At 35.7% G+C, this 17,917-nt stretch overlaps 1 protein-coding gene across 15 annotated transcripts in view; it reads left to right on the plus strand.

Annotated features, from left to right (window-relative positions):
• The window catches only part of CYLD (CYLD lysine 63 deubiquitinase), a 55,177-nt gene that overhangs the window by 26,555 nt on the left and 10,705 nt on the right, over nucleotides 1–17,917 (plus strand). For 9 of the 15 annotated variants that reach the window (XM_055366066.2, XM_004057637.5, XM_055366049.2 and 6 more), the window contains 6 exons: nucleotides 7,909–8,007; nucleotides 9,547–9,663; nucleotides 11,385–11,764; nucleotides 12,963–13,128; nucleotides 14,047–14,188; nucleotides 16,047–16,169. In XM_055366066.2, coding sequence (XP_055222041.1) covers nucleotides 7,909–8,007; nucleotides 9,547–9,663; nucleotides 11,385–11,764; nucleotides 12,963–13,128; nucleotides 14,047–14,188; nucleotides 16,047–16,169 — 1,027 coding nt within the window. The remainder of the gene's footprint in view (nucleotides 1–7,908; nucleotides 8,008–9,546; nucleotides 9,664–11,384; nucleotides 11,765–12,962; nucleotides 13,129–14,046; nucleotides 14,189–16,046; nucleotides 16,170–17,917) is intronic. The other 6 variants (XM_055366067.2, XM_055366052.2, XM_055366072.2 and 3 more) reach the window with 1 other exon arrangement.

Below are 17,917 nucleotides of genomic sequence, written 5' to 3' on the forward strand. Positions count from 1 at the left end.
ATTTAGTTTACTTAAATGAGTCTTCATCTGCCTTTCATGTCATCATTAGGACTCTTTTCTTGAGGGGAAAAAAAAGTCAAAGTGTCTCCTTTAGTTCCTTAGTTTCTTTTTCTTGCCCAATTACCTTCATCTGTAAAACAAAATTAATATTTACAGCATTTAAAAAAGAAAAAATATTCTTTTCAGAGCAGTTGAACGGCTGGGAAGCTTAGGAAAGAATTCTTTCTAGTCAATTGCTTGTAATAGTTGGCTTCTGAAGGATACCTTTGATTGAAAGATGCAGGAATCTTAAACCTGTTATAAAATTGTTTCTCTCTTATATTTCTGTTCTAAATGGTTAAAAACACTGCTAACATATCTAATTTGACATTATGTTCATGTTCTTGAAGTTGTTATGATGAAGCATATCAATTAGCACCACCCCAAAATTATACATTTTGGTTTTTCTAGTTCAAGCTGTGTCTTCTGTTCTAGTTGTGGGGGTTGGGAGTATAATGCTGTTTTTTTTGACGATCTCTACAATCAAGATAGTGAACATATCCATCACCCCAAAATATGTCCCTTGGGATCCCTCCCTCTGCCTCTTCCTGTCCTCTCAACCCCCTACATTCAGATGACCACTGGTCTTCTTTACATCAGTATACACTTGTTCACATTTTTAAGGATTTTACAGAAGTGGAATAACTCAGAATGCATTCTTTTTTGTCTGGCTTATTTCACTCGACATAATTATTTTTTATTCATCCATGTTGTCCTTTTTATTGTTGATATGGTTATATTAGTTTCTATATCCATTCACTTGTTGATGGACACTTGAGTTGTTTTCAGTTTTTGGCTATTATGAATAATGCTGCTATGAAAATTTGTGTATGAATCTTTGTATGGACATATGCCTTCATTTCACTTGGGTACCTACCTAGATGTGGAATGGCTGGTAATATCACAGGTGACTGTTAACTTAAATAAAACCCCCAAACCTTCCAAGCTGTGTTTCCAAAGTGGTTGCATTATTTTACATTCCCAGAAGCAGTATATGAGAGATACGGTTCTTCCATATCTTTGCTAACACTTGGTATGATCAGTTTTTTAAATTTTAGTAACATCTAATTGTGGTTTTACTCTGCGCTTCATTGGTGACCAGTGATATCAAACATCTTTCCATGTGCATATTTGTTATCTGTAGATCTTCTTTGGTTTAGTATCTGTGAAAGTCTTTGGCCGATTATTAATTGTTTCTTTATGATTGGGTTTTGAGAGTTATTTATAAATTTTGAATACAAACCCTTTTTCAGATATATGCTTTACAGCATTTCAGATTATTATAGATTCACATGCAGAGAGAGGGATCCTGTGTGCCCTTTAGCCAATTTTTCCCAGTGGTAACATTAACATGTTGTAAAACAAGACGTGTGCAACATCACAACCAGAATGTTGACCCTGATACAATCAAGAAGCAGAACATTCCCATCCCACAAAGATCTCTTATGTTGCCCTTTTACTGCCGCACAAATTCCCTCTTCCTCCTGCCCCATCCTTAACCTCTGACAACCACTCATCTGCTCTCGATTTCTGTAATTCACTCATTTCAAGAATGTTACACAAATGGAGTTGTACAGTATGTAACCTTTTGAGACTGGCTCTTTTTTCACTGAGCATAATTCTCTGGAGATTTATCTACATTATTTTATATATATCCATGGATTGTTCCTGTTTATTCCTGAGTAATATTCCATATTATGGATATATCAGTTTGTTTAACTGTTTAGCTGTTGAAGGACATCTGGTTTGTTTCCAGTTTTTGGCTATTATGAATAATGCTTTTATAAATATTTGTGTGTAGTTTCCTGAGTGCACATAAATCTTTATTTCTTGACATAATTGTCCAAATGCGTATTCGCTGATATTTGCAAATTTAGTTTCTTAAGAAACCGCTAAACTGTTTTCCAGAGTGACTGTACTCTTACTTTACCACTGGCAAGGTATGGGTAATCTGGTTTCTCTGTATCCTTTCCAGCATTTGATGTTGTCCCTATTTTTAATTTTAGCCATTCAGAGAGATTTGTAGTTGTATTTCATTGTGATTTTGATTTGAGTTTACCTGATGGCTGCTGATGTTGAACATCGTTCCTTGTACTCACTGTCATCTGTATATATTCTTTTTCTTTTTTTTTTTTTTTTGAGATGGAGTCTTGCTCTGTCACCCAGGCTGGAGTATAGTGGCGTGATCTCGGCTCACTGTAACCTCCACCTCCTGGGTTCAAGCGATTCTCCTGCCTCAGCCTCCCAAGTAGCTGGGATTACAGGAGTGCGCCACCGAGCCCAGCTAATTTTTGTGTTCTTAGTAGAGAGAGGGTTTCACCATGTTGGCCAGGCTGGTCTCGAACTCCTGACCTCAAGTGATCCACCTGCCTCGGCTTCCCAAAGTGCTGGGATTACAGGTGGGAGCCCCTGCGCCCAGGCTTCGTATATATTCTTGAGTGAAAGGTGTCCTCATCTCTTTTGCCCAGGTTCTCATTGGATCCTGTGCTTTTTTACTGTTGAGTTTTGAGAAGCCTTTATGTATTCTAGATACTAATTCTTTGTTCAATATATGGTTTGCACATTTTATTTCCCAATGTGTAGCTTGTCTTTTCATCCTCTTAATAGGGTCTTTCACAGAGTACAAGATTTTTATTTTTATGAAGTCCAATTTATAGTTTTTCTTGTGTGGGTCAAGCTTTTGTGTCAAGTTCGACAACTTTTGTTTAGCTCTACATATGGAAGATTTTCTCCTAAGTTTTTAAAAATTGAAATGTAATATGTTGTGCAACCCTCACCACTATCCAGTTCCAGAACATTTTCATGGGAACCCAGTACCCATTAAGCAGTTACTTCCCATTGTCTCTTACCCTGAGACCCTGACAACCACTGATCTGATTTCTATCTCTACAGATTTGCCTATTCTGGACATTTCACATAAATAGAATAAAAGATATGTGGCTTTTGTGTCTGGCTTCTTCAGTTAAGCATAATCTTTTCAAGGTTCATCCGTATGATAGCAAAATCAGTACTCTAACCTTCTTTATGGTTGAATAATATTCCAATAAATGGATCTGCCGTATTTTGTTTAGCCATTTTTCAGTCGATGGACGTCAGTTTCTAGTTTTTGACTATTATAAAAAATGCTGCTGTGAACATTCATATACAAGTTATTCTGTGGACATCTGTTTTCAGTTCTGTTGGGTACTCCCTAGGAGTAGAATTGCTGGGTCATATGGTGACTGTGTGTTTAGTCATTTGTGGAACTGCCAAATGGTTTTCTGAAGGAGCTGCACCATTTACTTTTCCAGCCGCAATGTATGAGGGTTCTAAATTCTTTGCATCCTTGTTCTCTGTTTTCCAAAAAGTTTCATAGATTTACTTTTTACATTTAAGTCTATAATCTATTTTGAGTTAATTTGGTATAAGTTGTGAGACTTAAGTAGAATTTCTTTTTTTAAAAAATCTATGGATATCTAATTGTTCCATCACTATTTGTTGAAAAGACTCTTTCTTCCATTGAATTATTTTTCTACCTTTGTCAAAATTTGGTTGGGTATATTTATGTGGGTCTATTTCTTGGTTCTCCATTCTGTTCCATTGATCTGTGTGTCTGTCCTACTGCCCATACCACAGTCTCGATCACTGCGGCTAACTAGTAAGTCTTGCAATCTGTTAAACTAATTCCTCCTACTTTATTCTTTTCCAAAATTATTTTAGTTATTCTAGGTCTTTTGCCTTTCCATATGCATTTTAGAGTAATCTTGTGTACATCTATACAAAATCTTTTGAGATTTTGATAGGAATTACATTAAACCTGTATATAACTTTGGGGAGAATTGATATCCTTTGGCTAGAGAGAGCAGAACTTTGGTTGGGGCCTTCTTTTGTCTATGCCTATTGATGTTTCCAGGGTGCTGATTTTTTTAGCTCTAAGTATGGGATAAGAATGTAGTCAAGAAGAAAACCCAGAGGGAAATCTCTGTGATGTTATTTCTTAGGTCTTGAGGTTCCTAGCTGGTCTACCTTCTCATCTCTACCTTTCAAAGTCTTCTTATATTTGTTTTATATATTATGTCTAGAGATTTTAGTTGTACTTAGCAAGAGAAATAGGAAGTACATCTACTTTGTCTTCCCAGAAGTAGAAGTTGCACCTTCCTTTTTAACTTAACAATAGATATTAGAGATTATTTCATATTAGTACATAAGTTGTATACTTGGTCTTTTGTTTAAATCATTGCATTGTATTTCATTTTATGCATGTACCATAGTTTTTGAACCAGCCTCCTACTGATGAGCATTTAGGTTGTTTTCAATCTTTTGCTGTTATAAACAGTGCTTCAGTGAATAACTTTGTATCTATGTATCAGTTAGCATGTGTGCCAGTATAAAAAGATAACTTCCTAGGAGTAGAATTGCTAGGCCAAAGGCTATATGCATTTTACATTTTGATAGACAGTAATACATGGCTTTCATAGAGATTGCTTGTCAATCGGAGTCACCATGAATGTTGCCTGTATAGGCAGTACTCCTGGTCCTATGAGACAGTTAGAGCTGGAGCCCTGAAGAAGGATAATTTGAAGCACCAGATATCAGCATGCAACTTTTGGTGTTATCTATATGGCACCTTCAAGCATTTCTTGAAGAATTTTTCATATACTATTATGGAAAATATTTATTCTGATCAGGAACCCAACCTTTTAGAGATTTTTGAATAGTTGCTATGTAGGATATTTCTGGCATTGGGTTTAATAATACCTCATTCTACTCAAGTAAGCTGTATTTTCTTCACAAGATTTCTGTGGATGTTAAATTCTCATTTGAGTCTGAATTATGCTCTTGTGGCGGCTGATGTTAAGCGGTACATTAATTAAACAATTTCTCTTAATTTACTGGGTCATTCAAATTCATAGACATTTCATTTGATTTGAACAATAACTTGTTCACTAGTTTATTGTTATGATTTCCTGCTCAAGATTCTCCAAGGGATTTTTCTTTTTCTGGTTAAATCAACAAGTGATGGATAAGCTGTGAATTTTATCATTTAAATGCAATCTTGCTGTGTATACATAATGGATACTTTTGGTTTGGTTTCTTTTGCTGAACATAATGTCCATGTTGCCCTGTTTATCAGCAGTTTATTCCTTTTTTATTGCTATGTAGTATTCCATTGTATGAATAGACCATAATTTGTTTCTTTATTCTTCTGTAGAATAGCTTGTTTCCAGCTTTTGATTAGAATGAATAGGGCTGCTCTGTACATTTTTACTCATGCTGTTTGGTGGAATTATCTTCTATATCTTTTAATATCTTTAATCAGGATTGTTTTAATCACACAAAATTGCCAGCTGAATTTATCTTACCTTGTTTTCCATCCCATATTTATCTTTTCCTGAGTTGGTAATCACTTATAATTCATTTAAGTTTGAAAGCTTTGCTTCATGACCCAAGTAGTTTTGGGCCATGAACACAGTTGTGACAAAGTAACAAGAAATATTTGGTGTGTAATTGCTGGAGGGCAATTAGAGGTGGTTTGTGCCCCTTTGTCTGTATAGAATTCTGATGGAATGTCTTCTTCTTCAGAACTGATATTTGACCCCCTCTCAGACAGCCTTTGACAGAAGGTAGCCACAGTTTCCAACTCCAGTGCCCCCCTGCTCACATTCCTAATCTTTGGAGCTCCTCCCTAGTGTCACCTGCAGAACTGTCACCACCGGCCATCCAGTTGGCCCTCCAGTCCTGCCAGGCTACCTTCAAAGCCTAACAAAGGGAAGAGCACTTGCTTCATTTATTATAATGGTTACTAACTATATAATGGATCTAATCGTGGTATACATGTGAACATACTTTAAAAATGTTATATGCAGTTAATTACAGTTAATAGTGGGAGTTGTTTTTCTTTAGGAAATTTATATGCTATAATTTAGGAACTCTTCTCAGTGACTAAGATTTTCCTTCTGAAGTATCTGTCATGGGTGCTATTTAAAGATATCTGAATGACAACATCATAAAAGAACCGTGGTCTCCTCTTTCATCAAGGGATACTTCCAAGACCCCCAGTGGATACCTGAGACTATGGATAGTACTGAACCCTACATATACTGTGTTTTTCCTCTACATTCATGCCTCTGATAAAGTTTAATTTATATATTAGGCACAATAAGATATTAAAAACAATAATCAGAGAAGAGACAATAATAACAATATGGCAACATCACTACTCGTGTACTTCAGGACTATTATTAAGTAAAATAAGGGTGACTTGAATGTAAGCACTGTGATACTGCAATAGTTGATCTGATGACTGAGGTGGCTACTAAGTGACTGACAAGGCAGGGAGTAGACACAGTGTGGAGATGCTGGACGGGGATGGGTTACGTCCAGGGGTTATGGATTAGGATGGTGCAAGATTTCGTTATAATACTCAAAACAGCATGCAACTTAAAACTTACGAATTGTCTGTTTCTGCAATTTTTTATGTAATGTTTTTGGACGGTGGTTGACTGTGGGTAACTGATACCATGGAAGGTAAAAGTGTGGATAAGTGGGGACCACAGTATTAGTACATAGCTTTTCTCTTATTATATCACTTGATCAAAATCATGGTTAATTGGTATAATTTTTGAATTAAAATATTTTCATATTCTATTGGATCATATTATGAGATGTTTAAGATATAGTTTAATAACACATCCCCCTCCTCTTTCAACCATGGAAAAAAGTTACCAAGTATTTACATATAATTCATTTAGTATAATTTCCTCTTTTTTTAAGAAAAGTCTTTTCCTTGTGTTTAAAATGTAAAAATTTTCCTATTTCTTTCTTTCTGTCCTCAAATCCACTGTGGGTGATATCGTTTTTGCTGACACACAGCTTTATCAGGTATGACTCCTAAGTGTCGTGTTGGACTCCACGGATGTATTGTTGAATTTTTCAAAGGAAGAACTTTTCACGCTGCCTCTTCTACATTCCCTTGATCAGTATTTAGGAGTATTCTATGATCATTGCTGGGCTTTAAGGTCTAGAGTGGTCTTTGTATTCAAAACAAGTTTGCCACACTTATTACACCTATATTTCAGAAATAATTGTGAGTGTTTTCTTCAAATATATTATTGTCGTATGTCTCTGGCTTTCTGTATTTTTAATCTATGCATAATTCTCTATGTTTTCCTCTTTTATATGTATAAGTGTTTGTATACACATCTGTGTTATTCTTAACATATATGTTTTTAAAAGCAGATATATGTTCTTAACCAGAACTTTCTTTCCTAACCATGATACATATTCCTAACCAGGCTTTTTTCAAACTGTGTTCATGAAATAATATTAATGTGAGATGCTAAGCAAAGTGGCACAAAAATTTTTATCAATAAGTTTATTTTGTTTCTCCCTGAGCAGTTCACAATGCACATTAGCATATTAAAGGCTCTGGTTCCGTGCAGTAAAGAAATTGTTTATCTTTGTTTATCTCAGCATCTTCAAGAAATATTTGAGTTCGAAACACTTCATAATACACAGGGGTGTTCTAAGCCTGCTGATTTGGGAAATGCTGTAAAAAACCGAGTAAGATTTTCTTTGTAGTGTTTTAAGAGATCAAATAAAATTGACTATAAGCGATTAAATTTTCAAGAGGTTAAAGCATTTAGCTGAATTGTATTTTGAGAGGGTATTTTCTTATAGAAATTACATTTTGAAATACAGCATTGATTTTTTCCCCCATAGTATTATCTTTTTCAATACTTTTGATGGCCTTTAAAAGGCATTTGTAAAACTAAAAATTCTGCCTTTTTGTGGAAAGAGGGTTTTTTTATTTTGTTACTGTCATTGCTTCCTTGTTTCTCTTCTATAAGAATTTGCCTTTATCTTTAAAAAACATGTTTACCGTTTCAGAGAGCGTGACACAGGAAAGGAGGCCTCCCAAACTTGCCTTTATGTCAAGAGGTGTTGGGGACAAAGGTTCATCCAGTCATAATAAACCAAAGGCTACAGGTATGGATTAATAGCATATAACCTTTAGTAATTTGCATAATGCCTAACTTGCCATAGCATTAAAAAAGATTATAAGCTATTACTTCTGAACATGTATGTAGACTTTTTTTTCTTTCAAACATTTTTAGTAGTGAAACTAAAGTTAGTATATAAATACTGTTGCTTAAGCCAAGTGTTCCCAGCCTTTTTTACCTCAGGAAGAGTTCCCCATAAGGTCTTGTGTGTTTTGCTGGTCTATAATCAAATGGTTTTTGGAACTCCTTACTTGGGATATTTGTATGTATAGTTTAGGATTGCAACCGTGTAAAATAATCCTATATGGATAATGTTATATAGGATAAAGTGTACTACAGGTTAATTAAATGGATTTTGCTAACTAGATGTGGTACAAATTAAATCCCAAACTGCTAAGCAAAAATTTCTTCTCTTTCCCAGAAGCTTCCTCACAATTTGTGTGGAGCTTACAGCTTTTTTTTGTTAGCTTCCACATACTTCATAGATTTATAGAATAGTAATTATACAAGCCAAAAAGCTCATTAAAAAGGCTCTGAGAATTTTTGTTAACTCACATGCGAGTTAGGAAAAGAATATTTTTTCCTCAGTTATTACAATTTTGGCTCATTTAAAAGGAAATTGTACTTTAAGAATTATTTTATGTGACATTGGGGCCTGGGAGACTTAGGATTAATTGCAGGATATATAGGTAACAGTCTTTTTTATGTTAACCTATAGATCTATATAGGATAGCTCAAACTTGCTACTCTCACTTAAATAGAAACAGACTAAAGATTTTCTTAAGCTATGGCATGTTAATTGTATCGTAGTAGATCTTAAAGTTATAAAATGTACAGCTACCTGCTTTAATTTGAAAAGGGAAATCAGCTTTTTTGTGGGTTCTGGAGAGCCCACTGCCCCCCACTGTGTGTGGCATGTCCTTGAATTAATACTGAGGCAGGGTAATGTCATGAAATGGCTGTGGCATAGCTACACTCGCCCTCTCACGTATAATAAATCCAATCTGTAGGAAATAATAGTGCTTGATTTTTTCAAAGACACAAGGAATTTGATGACCAAAAATTCCAAAATGTTTAAAACTTAACTATTTTTAAATGTAATTTGTGTATTGATTTATATATAGAATTTGAGGATTACCTTCTTTTAAAATAATAGGTTAAATTTGTGAACCAATGGGTCTATGAAATGAAGCTGGAGAATGGTGATTTTGACATTTAGAAATAAGCTGTGGTACATGGAACAATTTCTTAAAGCAGTTCATTTTTTTAAAAATGAGTGGGCTTTTCTTTTAACTTACTCCTGTTTCCCTCCTATCTTGACTTTTGGGCTGAAAAATATTTTTAATATTGTCAAAATGGTTACCAAATTTTTAAAAGCTGAAGACAGTTAAAAAACATAGTGTTTATATACATTTATTGGTTATGTAAACAGTTATTAACATCATATTCATAATTTCTCTTACTAAAAAAAACTTTGATGCTATATTGACTTTATTTTTAAATGAAACTTTTCTTGTTCCTATAGGATCTACCTCAGACCCTGGAAATAGAAACAGATCTGAATTATTTTATACCTTAAATGGGTCTTCTGTTGACTCACAACCGCAATCCAAATCAAAAAATACATGGTACATTGATGAAGGTAATCAGTAATTTTAGTGTTCTTTATAGTGATCCTTTCTTTCTAACTTATCAAAGAAAAATGGTTTTTTATACCAATATTTGTAGTTTTTGGAAACAGAATAAGTAGACCACTCTGTAATATTGCTGAACTAAAATATTGTACACAGTTTGAACTGTACTGCTGTTAAGATTATTAAAATGTTTAAGAAATGTATTAGTAATTTGTTCTTTTCCTTTAACTGCTGATCTATTTAGGGTGGAAGATTTCTGTCTGGTTCCTTCCTGACCTCTTTAAAGCACTCCCTTTTAAAAAATTTTATCTTGCCTTGGTCCTGGGACATCATTTTCACCTAGTTTATTCTCTTCTTTGTTCATTTGTTCAACAAATATTTATTGAGTGCTTATGATTGCCAGGCATTCTTTTAGGCATCAAGATGAAAATGGTGAGAAAAAAATAGACATGGTTCATGCCCTTTGTAAGTTTGCAGTTGTTAAGTTGTTGAGATAGAAATTAGTCAAACAACCACAGACACAGTAGAGTTGCCTTGGTGGTGTGTGCAGTGAAGGTGCATGATGCTGTGAGAATACACCAAAGATGATTTTTCTCAGGGTCTTAGGGGTGTTTCTTTAGGGCAGTGACACACGCTTAGGTTTACCAGAGGAGTGACAGATGACAAAGTGAAAGGGGCTAGAACCTCCTCGGGAGAAGAAATAGCATAGGGAAAGTCCTCCTGGAAGAATGGAAGCTAGTGTTTGCCAGGGACTGGAACACAGAGAGAGGCATGACACTCATGAGATGAGAATGGAAAGGCAAACAGTCCTGACTCTGTGGTCTCCCAGCCTTTAGAGTTTTGCCTGCCACGTTTGTTTTTAAGGCACTTGGAGCTGATTTTCGTGTAAAGTATGAGTAGGATTCCTGTTTAATTTTTTTTAAAAATATGGATAACCAATTATCTCAACAGCATTTAGTAAGAAGTTCATTCTTTTGTCATTGATCTGCAATATCTGCCTGTCAGCTGTATTAGTCATTTTAAGGAAATAGCTTTTGGCTGTGGCTCTCTTTATCATGTGTTTGGTTTCTCTTAAATTACATTCTGTGTTTGTGTTTATTCTGGCTTTGAACTTCTTATTGTATGTTTGTTTTCTCTCTTCTGTTATTTCTGTTCTTTAGTTTATTCTTCTCTACTTTTTTGAGGGTTATTCTGTTCTTTTAACTTCCCAAGTTGTATGCTGAGTTCATATTTAGCTTTTGTTTTTTTCTGAAATAAGCAATGAAGTCTATAAAATTCCCTTATAAGTATTAATTTAGCCATGTTCCACAAGGATTCTTTCTTTCTTTGTTACTTTTTCTCTCTTTTTTCTTTATTGTTAAAACGTATTATTTCTTTTTTGATCCATTAGTTATATAGAAGCGTTTCTTAAGGTTTTCGGTATCTTTTTGTACTGCCTTCTCAATTAATTGTATTTTGGACAAAGACTATCACGTATACGATACCCGCTGATAATAGATTTTTTTGGTTTGAACAGTTGGGTGCCATTGACTGAGGTGCATAAATATGGAGGTGGAGAGACGAGCGAGAACACTGTTGGAGATAATAACTTTGTGATGCCTATGAGAGTACTATTAATAGCAGGGAGGTCAGGTGGGCAGTTGGACTAGATCTGTATATTAATTTTTAGAAATGTAAGACAGAGTCAATATCCTTGAATACATTTCTGTAATTAGGAATAATTTTTTAGTTGCAGAAGACCCTGCAAAATCTCTTACAGAGATATCTACAGACTTTGACCGTTCTTCACCACCACTCCAGCCTCCTCCGGTGAACTCACTGACCACCGAGAACAGATTCCACTCTTTACCATTCAGTCTCACCAAGATGCCCAATACCAATGGAAGTATTGGCCACAGTCCACTTTCTCTGTCAGCCCAGTCTGTGATGGAAGAGCTAAACACTGCACCCGTCCAAGAGAGTCCACCCTTGGCCATGCCTCCTGGGAACTCACATGGTCTAGAAGTGGGCTCATTGGCTGAAGTTAAGGAGAACCCTCCTTTCTATGGGGTAATCCGTTGGATCGGTCAGCCACCAGGACTGAATGAAGTGCTCGCTGGACTGGAACTGGTAATTTAACTTGACCCAAAAATTTCAATTTTTTTCTCTGTGAGGTTTTGTGCAGATTTCATCCTATTATATGCTTTTTGACAAACTGTTACATTTGTCAGAAAAGCTATCACTGCAGAATAATTTTCTCACCATGTTTTCTGACTTCCCTTTGCCGCCCCTGAAGCTTGCGACCCACTTGTCCTAATGTTAGTTGATTTACGTTCAAGGAATGAAAGTTGATTTTTAGGCCAATCGATTTAGGCTCCTTATATTAAACAGAATTTAGTAAATCAAGCAAATTTGCCATCAGCTTTTCTCTTTCTTATTCAGCCCCTTCCCCTGGTCAGTTCTAATAATTTTATCACTGGCTTTAAAGTTAATCACCATTTTTAGAGATCTTTTGAGACCTTTGCTAGAAGGAAAGGTTTTCCCTTTAGAGATCAGGAGAACATATCATTTGATATTCTGTAATCAGGAAAGGAGAAGTTGAGTATGTTTAGCATTTATTTAGAGATGGGGTCTCACTCTGTCGCCCAGACTGGAGTGCAGTAGCACGGTCAGGGCTCACTGCAGCCTCGACCTCCTGGGCTCAAGCTATTCTCCTGCCTCAGTCACCTGAGTAGCTGGAATTACAGACATGTACCATCATGCTTGGTAATTTTTTGTATTTTTAGTAGAGACAGGGTTTCGCCATGTTGCCCAGGCTGGTCTCAAAGTCCTGGACTCAAGTGATCCGCCCTTCTTGGCCTCCTAAAGTGCTAGGATTATGGGCATGAGCCACCACACCTGGCCAATTTAAATATATTTCTTTTTTTTTTCTTGTTTGTTTCCATGCTAGTGAATACTATCTTATGGGGCATGGTGGGGAGGCAAGAATGAGGTTTAAAATAAATAGCCTTCTCCTTCCCTGCCTGTTTTAATGCTTGTAGAAATGGTGCGGGAAAGCCCGTTTAACCAGGGGAGGTTGAAGCATATATTCTGAAAGGAAATACAAGAAGGACTTCATGCTGGATTAAGGAAGTCACTTCTTAAATCAGTAGCTGTGGGCTGAAGCACTGATTACTCAACTCCTTTTTCTTGATGAGGTTCTCAGTACAGGTGCGAAGAGGGAGTGGTGAGAAAGGGTATACTAGAAACAGGTCTTAGAAACCTTAGTTCTTTGTATACTATCTCTGTAAGGCACGGTATAATGCATATTGAAGCATTTCTTTTTCAGGAAGATGAGTGTGCAGGCTGTACGGATGGAACCTTCAGAGGCACTCGGTATTTCACCTGTGCCCTGAAGAAGGCACTGTTTGTGAAACTGAAGAGCTGCAGGCCTGACTCTAGGTTTGCATCATTGCAGCCGGTTTCCAATCAGATCGAGCGCTGTAACTCTTTAGGTATTTGGATGCTTTTTGTTTACTTAACAAACTGGAATGACTCTAATTCTAATCTCATATCATGTTATATTAGGTGATGGTGACAGTGTTTTAATATATTTCTTGCCAACGCTCATTAAGCTTTAAATCAGTAAAAATGTTGCATGGTGTATAAGAAAGTTGTTTTAAGAGGGGACATCTTAAAAAAGTATTAGGACGTGCGTTTGGGACTTATAAAGTGAATAATAGTGTGGTTTGTTTTTCTCTTCCTGTTGATGACAGACATTTAGTTTTCAGCAATACTAGTGGTAGAAATTGAAATGTAACCTTCTTTTTTTTTTTTACTGACTTCCCTCACAGTGTCTTGTTTACAGCAGTGAGTGTATCTTACAAAGAAATCAGCATTTTAGTGTAAGAAGTAGATTGCAACTGATTGCTGGAGGACAGCTCTCCTCATCACGTGTAATTGGTGGCAGTTTCCTGGTGCTGTTCCTTTTCACTTCTACATAATAGTCGAAAAGCATCTTGGGGCTTCAGCAGGTGCAAACAGGAAAGCCATCTTTATGAAAAACACTCTTATTATGTTGAAATAGTACTTTGGAATTTTCATTTTCTTTTCAAACTTGAAAATGAAGCAACTTCAGATAAATAGTGAAATATTTGGGAAACATATTTTACTTGACAGATGCTTTTTACACATAATACTCTAAAGTGTGTTTTTAAATCTTGGAGGAAATGAAGTTGAAAATGAACAATAGCAATTTTTATAAGCCAAGTCGAATAGCAGTTAACCAAAGCCTACTTTCCACTTAAAGTTAAGAAAAAATTTTGCATCAAAATACAAAAACATTTTAAAATGAAAAAATATTTATGGGAATACATATTATAATAGTTTAAAAGAATTCTTTTCATTTACTTTTTTTAAAAAAATCTTTTCAGCATTTGGAGGCTACTTAAGTGAAGTAGTAGAAGAAAATACTCCACCAAAAATGGAAAAAGAAGGCTTGGAGATAATGATTGGGAAGAAGAAAGGCATCCAGGGTCATTACAATTCTTGTTACTTAGACTCAACCTTATTCTGGTAAGTTTAAAATGAATGCAATAGGTATAGATAGTGCCATGAGGCAGGGACACATACTGGTGTGTGTGTGCGTGTGCGTGTGAGTGTGTGTGAAAGAAACTGCCATCTCCCTCTGAGTAGAGAAACTGGATGACTGTGGGTCAGGATTGAAAGGGAGATTTGCTTTTCATGACATACTCCTTTTAAGCTTTTGAATGTTGTCTCATGTTTCTGTGTCCAGAAAGGTGAATGATATTGGTACAATGGAATAGATATACAGAGGGTATCTGGGAAATCTTTGTGCATGTATCAAACAACATAACTTGCAGTAAAGCCATTGGCTGTTATGTGCTGTATTTCTTTTAGTAGGTAAAGGCAGTCATAAAACTACTGTCTTTAAAAAAACGATTTTCAGTAGCACACTGCTGCCCTCATATATGCAATTTTTTCCAAAGTGGAACAACTTAACATTGCAAGATTTTTTTTTTTTTTTTGAGACAGAGTCTCACTCTGTCCCCCAGGCTGGAATGCAGCGGCACAATCTGGGATCATTGCAACCTCTGCCTCCCAGGTTCAAGCGATTCTCTTGACTCAGCCTCCTGAGTAGCTGGGATTACAGGTGTGAACCACCACTTCCGGCTAACTTTTTTTTTGTATTTTCAGTAGAGATGGGGGTTTCACCATGTTGGCCAGGCTGGTCTCGAACGTCTCACCTCAAATTATCTACCTGCCTTGGCCTCCCAAAGTGCTTGGGATTACGGGCATGAGCCACCACGCCCAGCCTTAACATTGCAAGGATCTTTAAGCTCTGGAAATTGAACCAAGAATCTTTACGCTCTGAGGATTGTAGACTGGGCTAAACTGAGAGTAGCCTGCCAGTTCTGTAGCCATATGATAAGAATTAGGAAGTTAATATGGGATGTTAACATTTTTAAAGAAGGAAGAAGAATAAAGTGGCGGCCATTTTATTTGCAGAATACTTTGACAAAAACAAACCTTATAGCATTGATATAATATTCTTTAGATTTCCTGATAAAAATCTATATTAGCTAAATTTTCTTTTTCTTTGATAACAGCAAGTTACTGCTGTCACTCGTTTATTTTTTTGAGAAGGAGTCTCGCTGTGTCGCCCAGGCTGGAATGCAGTGGCGTGATCTCGGCTCACTGGAACCTCCACCTCCCGGGTTCAAGCGATTCTCCTATCTCAGCTTCCTAAGTAGCTGGGATTTCAGGTGCACTCCATCATGCCTGGCTAATTTTTGTATTTTTAGTAGAGACAGGGTTTCACCATATTGGTCAGGCTGGTCTCAAACTCCTGACCTCAGGTGATTCACCCGTCTCGGCCTCCCAAAGTGCTGGGATTGCAGGCATGAGCCACCTCACCTGGCCTGTTAGTCACTCATAAGTGATTTTAACATTTAAAGAAATTTATTAATGTAATAGATCTTTGCAAAGGGGCATGGGGAGAGGGAAGTGGGGCACTGAGTAGTGCTTGCCTCGGGAAGTCATTTCCAAATGCTGTCCTCTGTTGTCTGTTTGTAATTTGACTGATATTTGTAGTCTCTCTATCAACTTTTGCAAAGAAGTTTTCTTTCTTAATATTCTGTTGGCACGTTGTTATTCTTTAACACTGCCAATCTGCCGTTTGCTTTCTCAGTATTATTGGTATTGTCCTTAACATGGAAGGATCTGCAGGTCCTGATGATTGAACCATGGGTATCTTCACAGGGGTCCTGGTACTTGTGTTAATGAAAAACACAAATTGTTATGTTATTTGTTCTCCAGACTTTACTTATTTTCCTCTTCTAATTCTTTTAAAAATCTGTTTCTTGAAAAATATGTTTACAGCATGAAGAAAATTATCCTTTTTCTTTTGCAGCTTATTTGCTTTTAGTTCTGTTCTGGACACTGTGTTACTTAGACCCAAAGAAAAGAATGATGTAGAATATTATAGTGAAACCCAAGAGCTACTGAGGACAGAAATTGTTAATCCTCTGAGAATGTAAGTAGAAGACAAATTGCTATTTTGCCTTTACATGGTGTTCTATTTGCTGTTTTCTGGTATAGTAATTAATTTAATACCTTGTCTTCATATAATAAGAGATGGGTGAAAATTAGTTCTTATGGTAAAATATTACATTTTTAAACCTTTGGTCCTTGTACTTTTTTGCTTATTTAATTTCTTAAATCTGGCCAAGGTGTAGAACATAGCATATTCCATGAAATGATTTAACCTATTTTGCTAGAGTAAACTATAATTTAGCAATTGCAGTACGTTTAGGAAAGCTAATACATAATAGTTAGGATTCTTATCTTTTGAAATAGTTTATTCCAACACTTCTGCTACAAGTAATCATGCTTATTAGTTAAATTGGTGTAGTCTAGCTTCTTAAATCTGAAAGAAAAGGAGAAAGGGAAATTCTTTATAGAATAGCTAGTGTTTAATACTTTGGACTAGCAACAGATGAGATGTATTTTAGTACCATATTTTTTGGTTAAAGGAATATATTTGGCCTCTTTCCACCTGCCTTAAAAAGGTGATTCTTTTTCCATTTCCTACTTTAGGAATTATAAATATGTCTTTTTATGGCCACAGGAAGCAATTTGTAATGGTACAAGCACAAGTGACAGGAGATATCTAGTAAAGACTTTGAATAAGTGGTAGTAGTGATATGTGATAATGTCACATTATAAAATTTAAACTATGAAGAATTAGGACCATAGATCATAAAATAAATTTGTTCATTCAGGAGTATAGAGAGAAAGTGATTTATTTAAAGTCCATATTAAGATAAATTTGAATCCTTTTATATACTGCTCTTATTTATCAGTTAAAGTAAAAAATAGTTTGATATCAATTTTGAACCAAAAAAGCAGAATACTCAAATACAATGAGGATTCCAAATTATCTGCTATATCACATGACTAGGAAAGTAAATTATAAGAGAATAAATTTCCTCACTTATATCTTTTGCTTTCCTTAAATTCTGTAATGATTTCTCTAATGATCTTACTGTTTAAGGTAATTGTGAATCTTGATTTTCACATCAACTATTTTGTCTTATGCAAATTTTTAAACATACGATTTTTTCCCCCAAGTAATTGATACTGGAACAAGACAGGTCAAACCCGAAACTCTAAGGCATGTTAACACCTTCTTCCTAGAAGAGAGGAAGAATAAGCATTCTTTGGATCCTGTTGTTCAACCAGTTAAGAATCATAGTTAATCACACTTTCTTATTACCCTGTCCACGGTAAGAAACTGGTCAGATGCCCTGTTGTGATCAGGATTCCCTGTGTCTGTAGCATTCATATCTGTATATAGCTGACTGGTTTTATTTGGTGCTGAAATCTCTGCTTTTCTTCAGAGACCCTGTCTTTTTAACCTTACTCATTTTGTATTCCCAGTGGCTGACAGGTTACATTACTATGTAAGTGGTAGATTCTCAGTCTGTATTGGTTGCAGGAAACTAATGAGTGAATGAATAGTATAAAAAGTGGATATAAAATTAGCTAGTTCTGACTTGTCCTTAGTAAACTTATGGTAGCCGCTAAGTTCTCCTCTGAAGCCATTTTTAGAATTACAAAGTTAAAGTGATATTAAACTTATTGAATGTGTCTTGCATTCAGACAAAGAAGAGAGAAAATGTCATCATTATGCCAATTGGTTTGATTGCAGATTTTAGATTTTCAGTTTCTTACAAATTCCCTTTCCCATTTCCCTTGGTGGCTGTTTCACACTTCAGTATT

Source organism: Gorilla gorilla, chromosome 18, assembly GCF_029281585.2.
Source record: "Gorilla gorilla gorilla isolate KB3781 chromosome 18, NHGRI_mGorGor1-v2.1_pri, whole genome shotgun sequence".
NCBI lineage: Eukaryota > Metazoa > Chordata > Mammalia > Primates > Hominidae > Gorilla > Gorilla gorilla.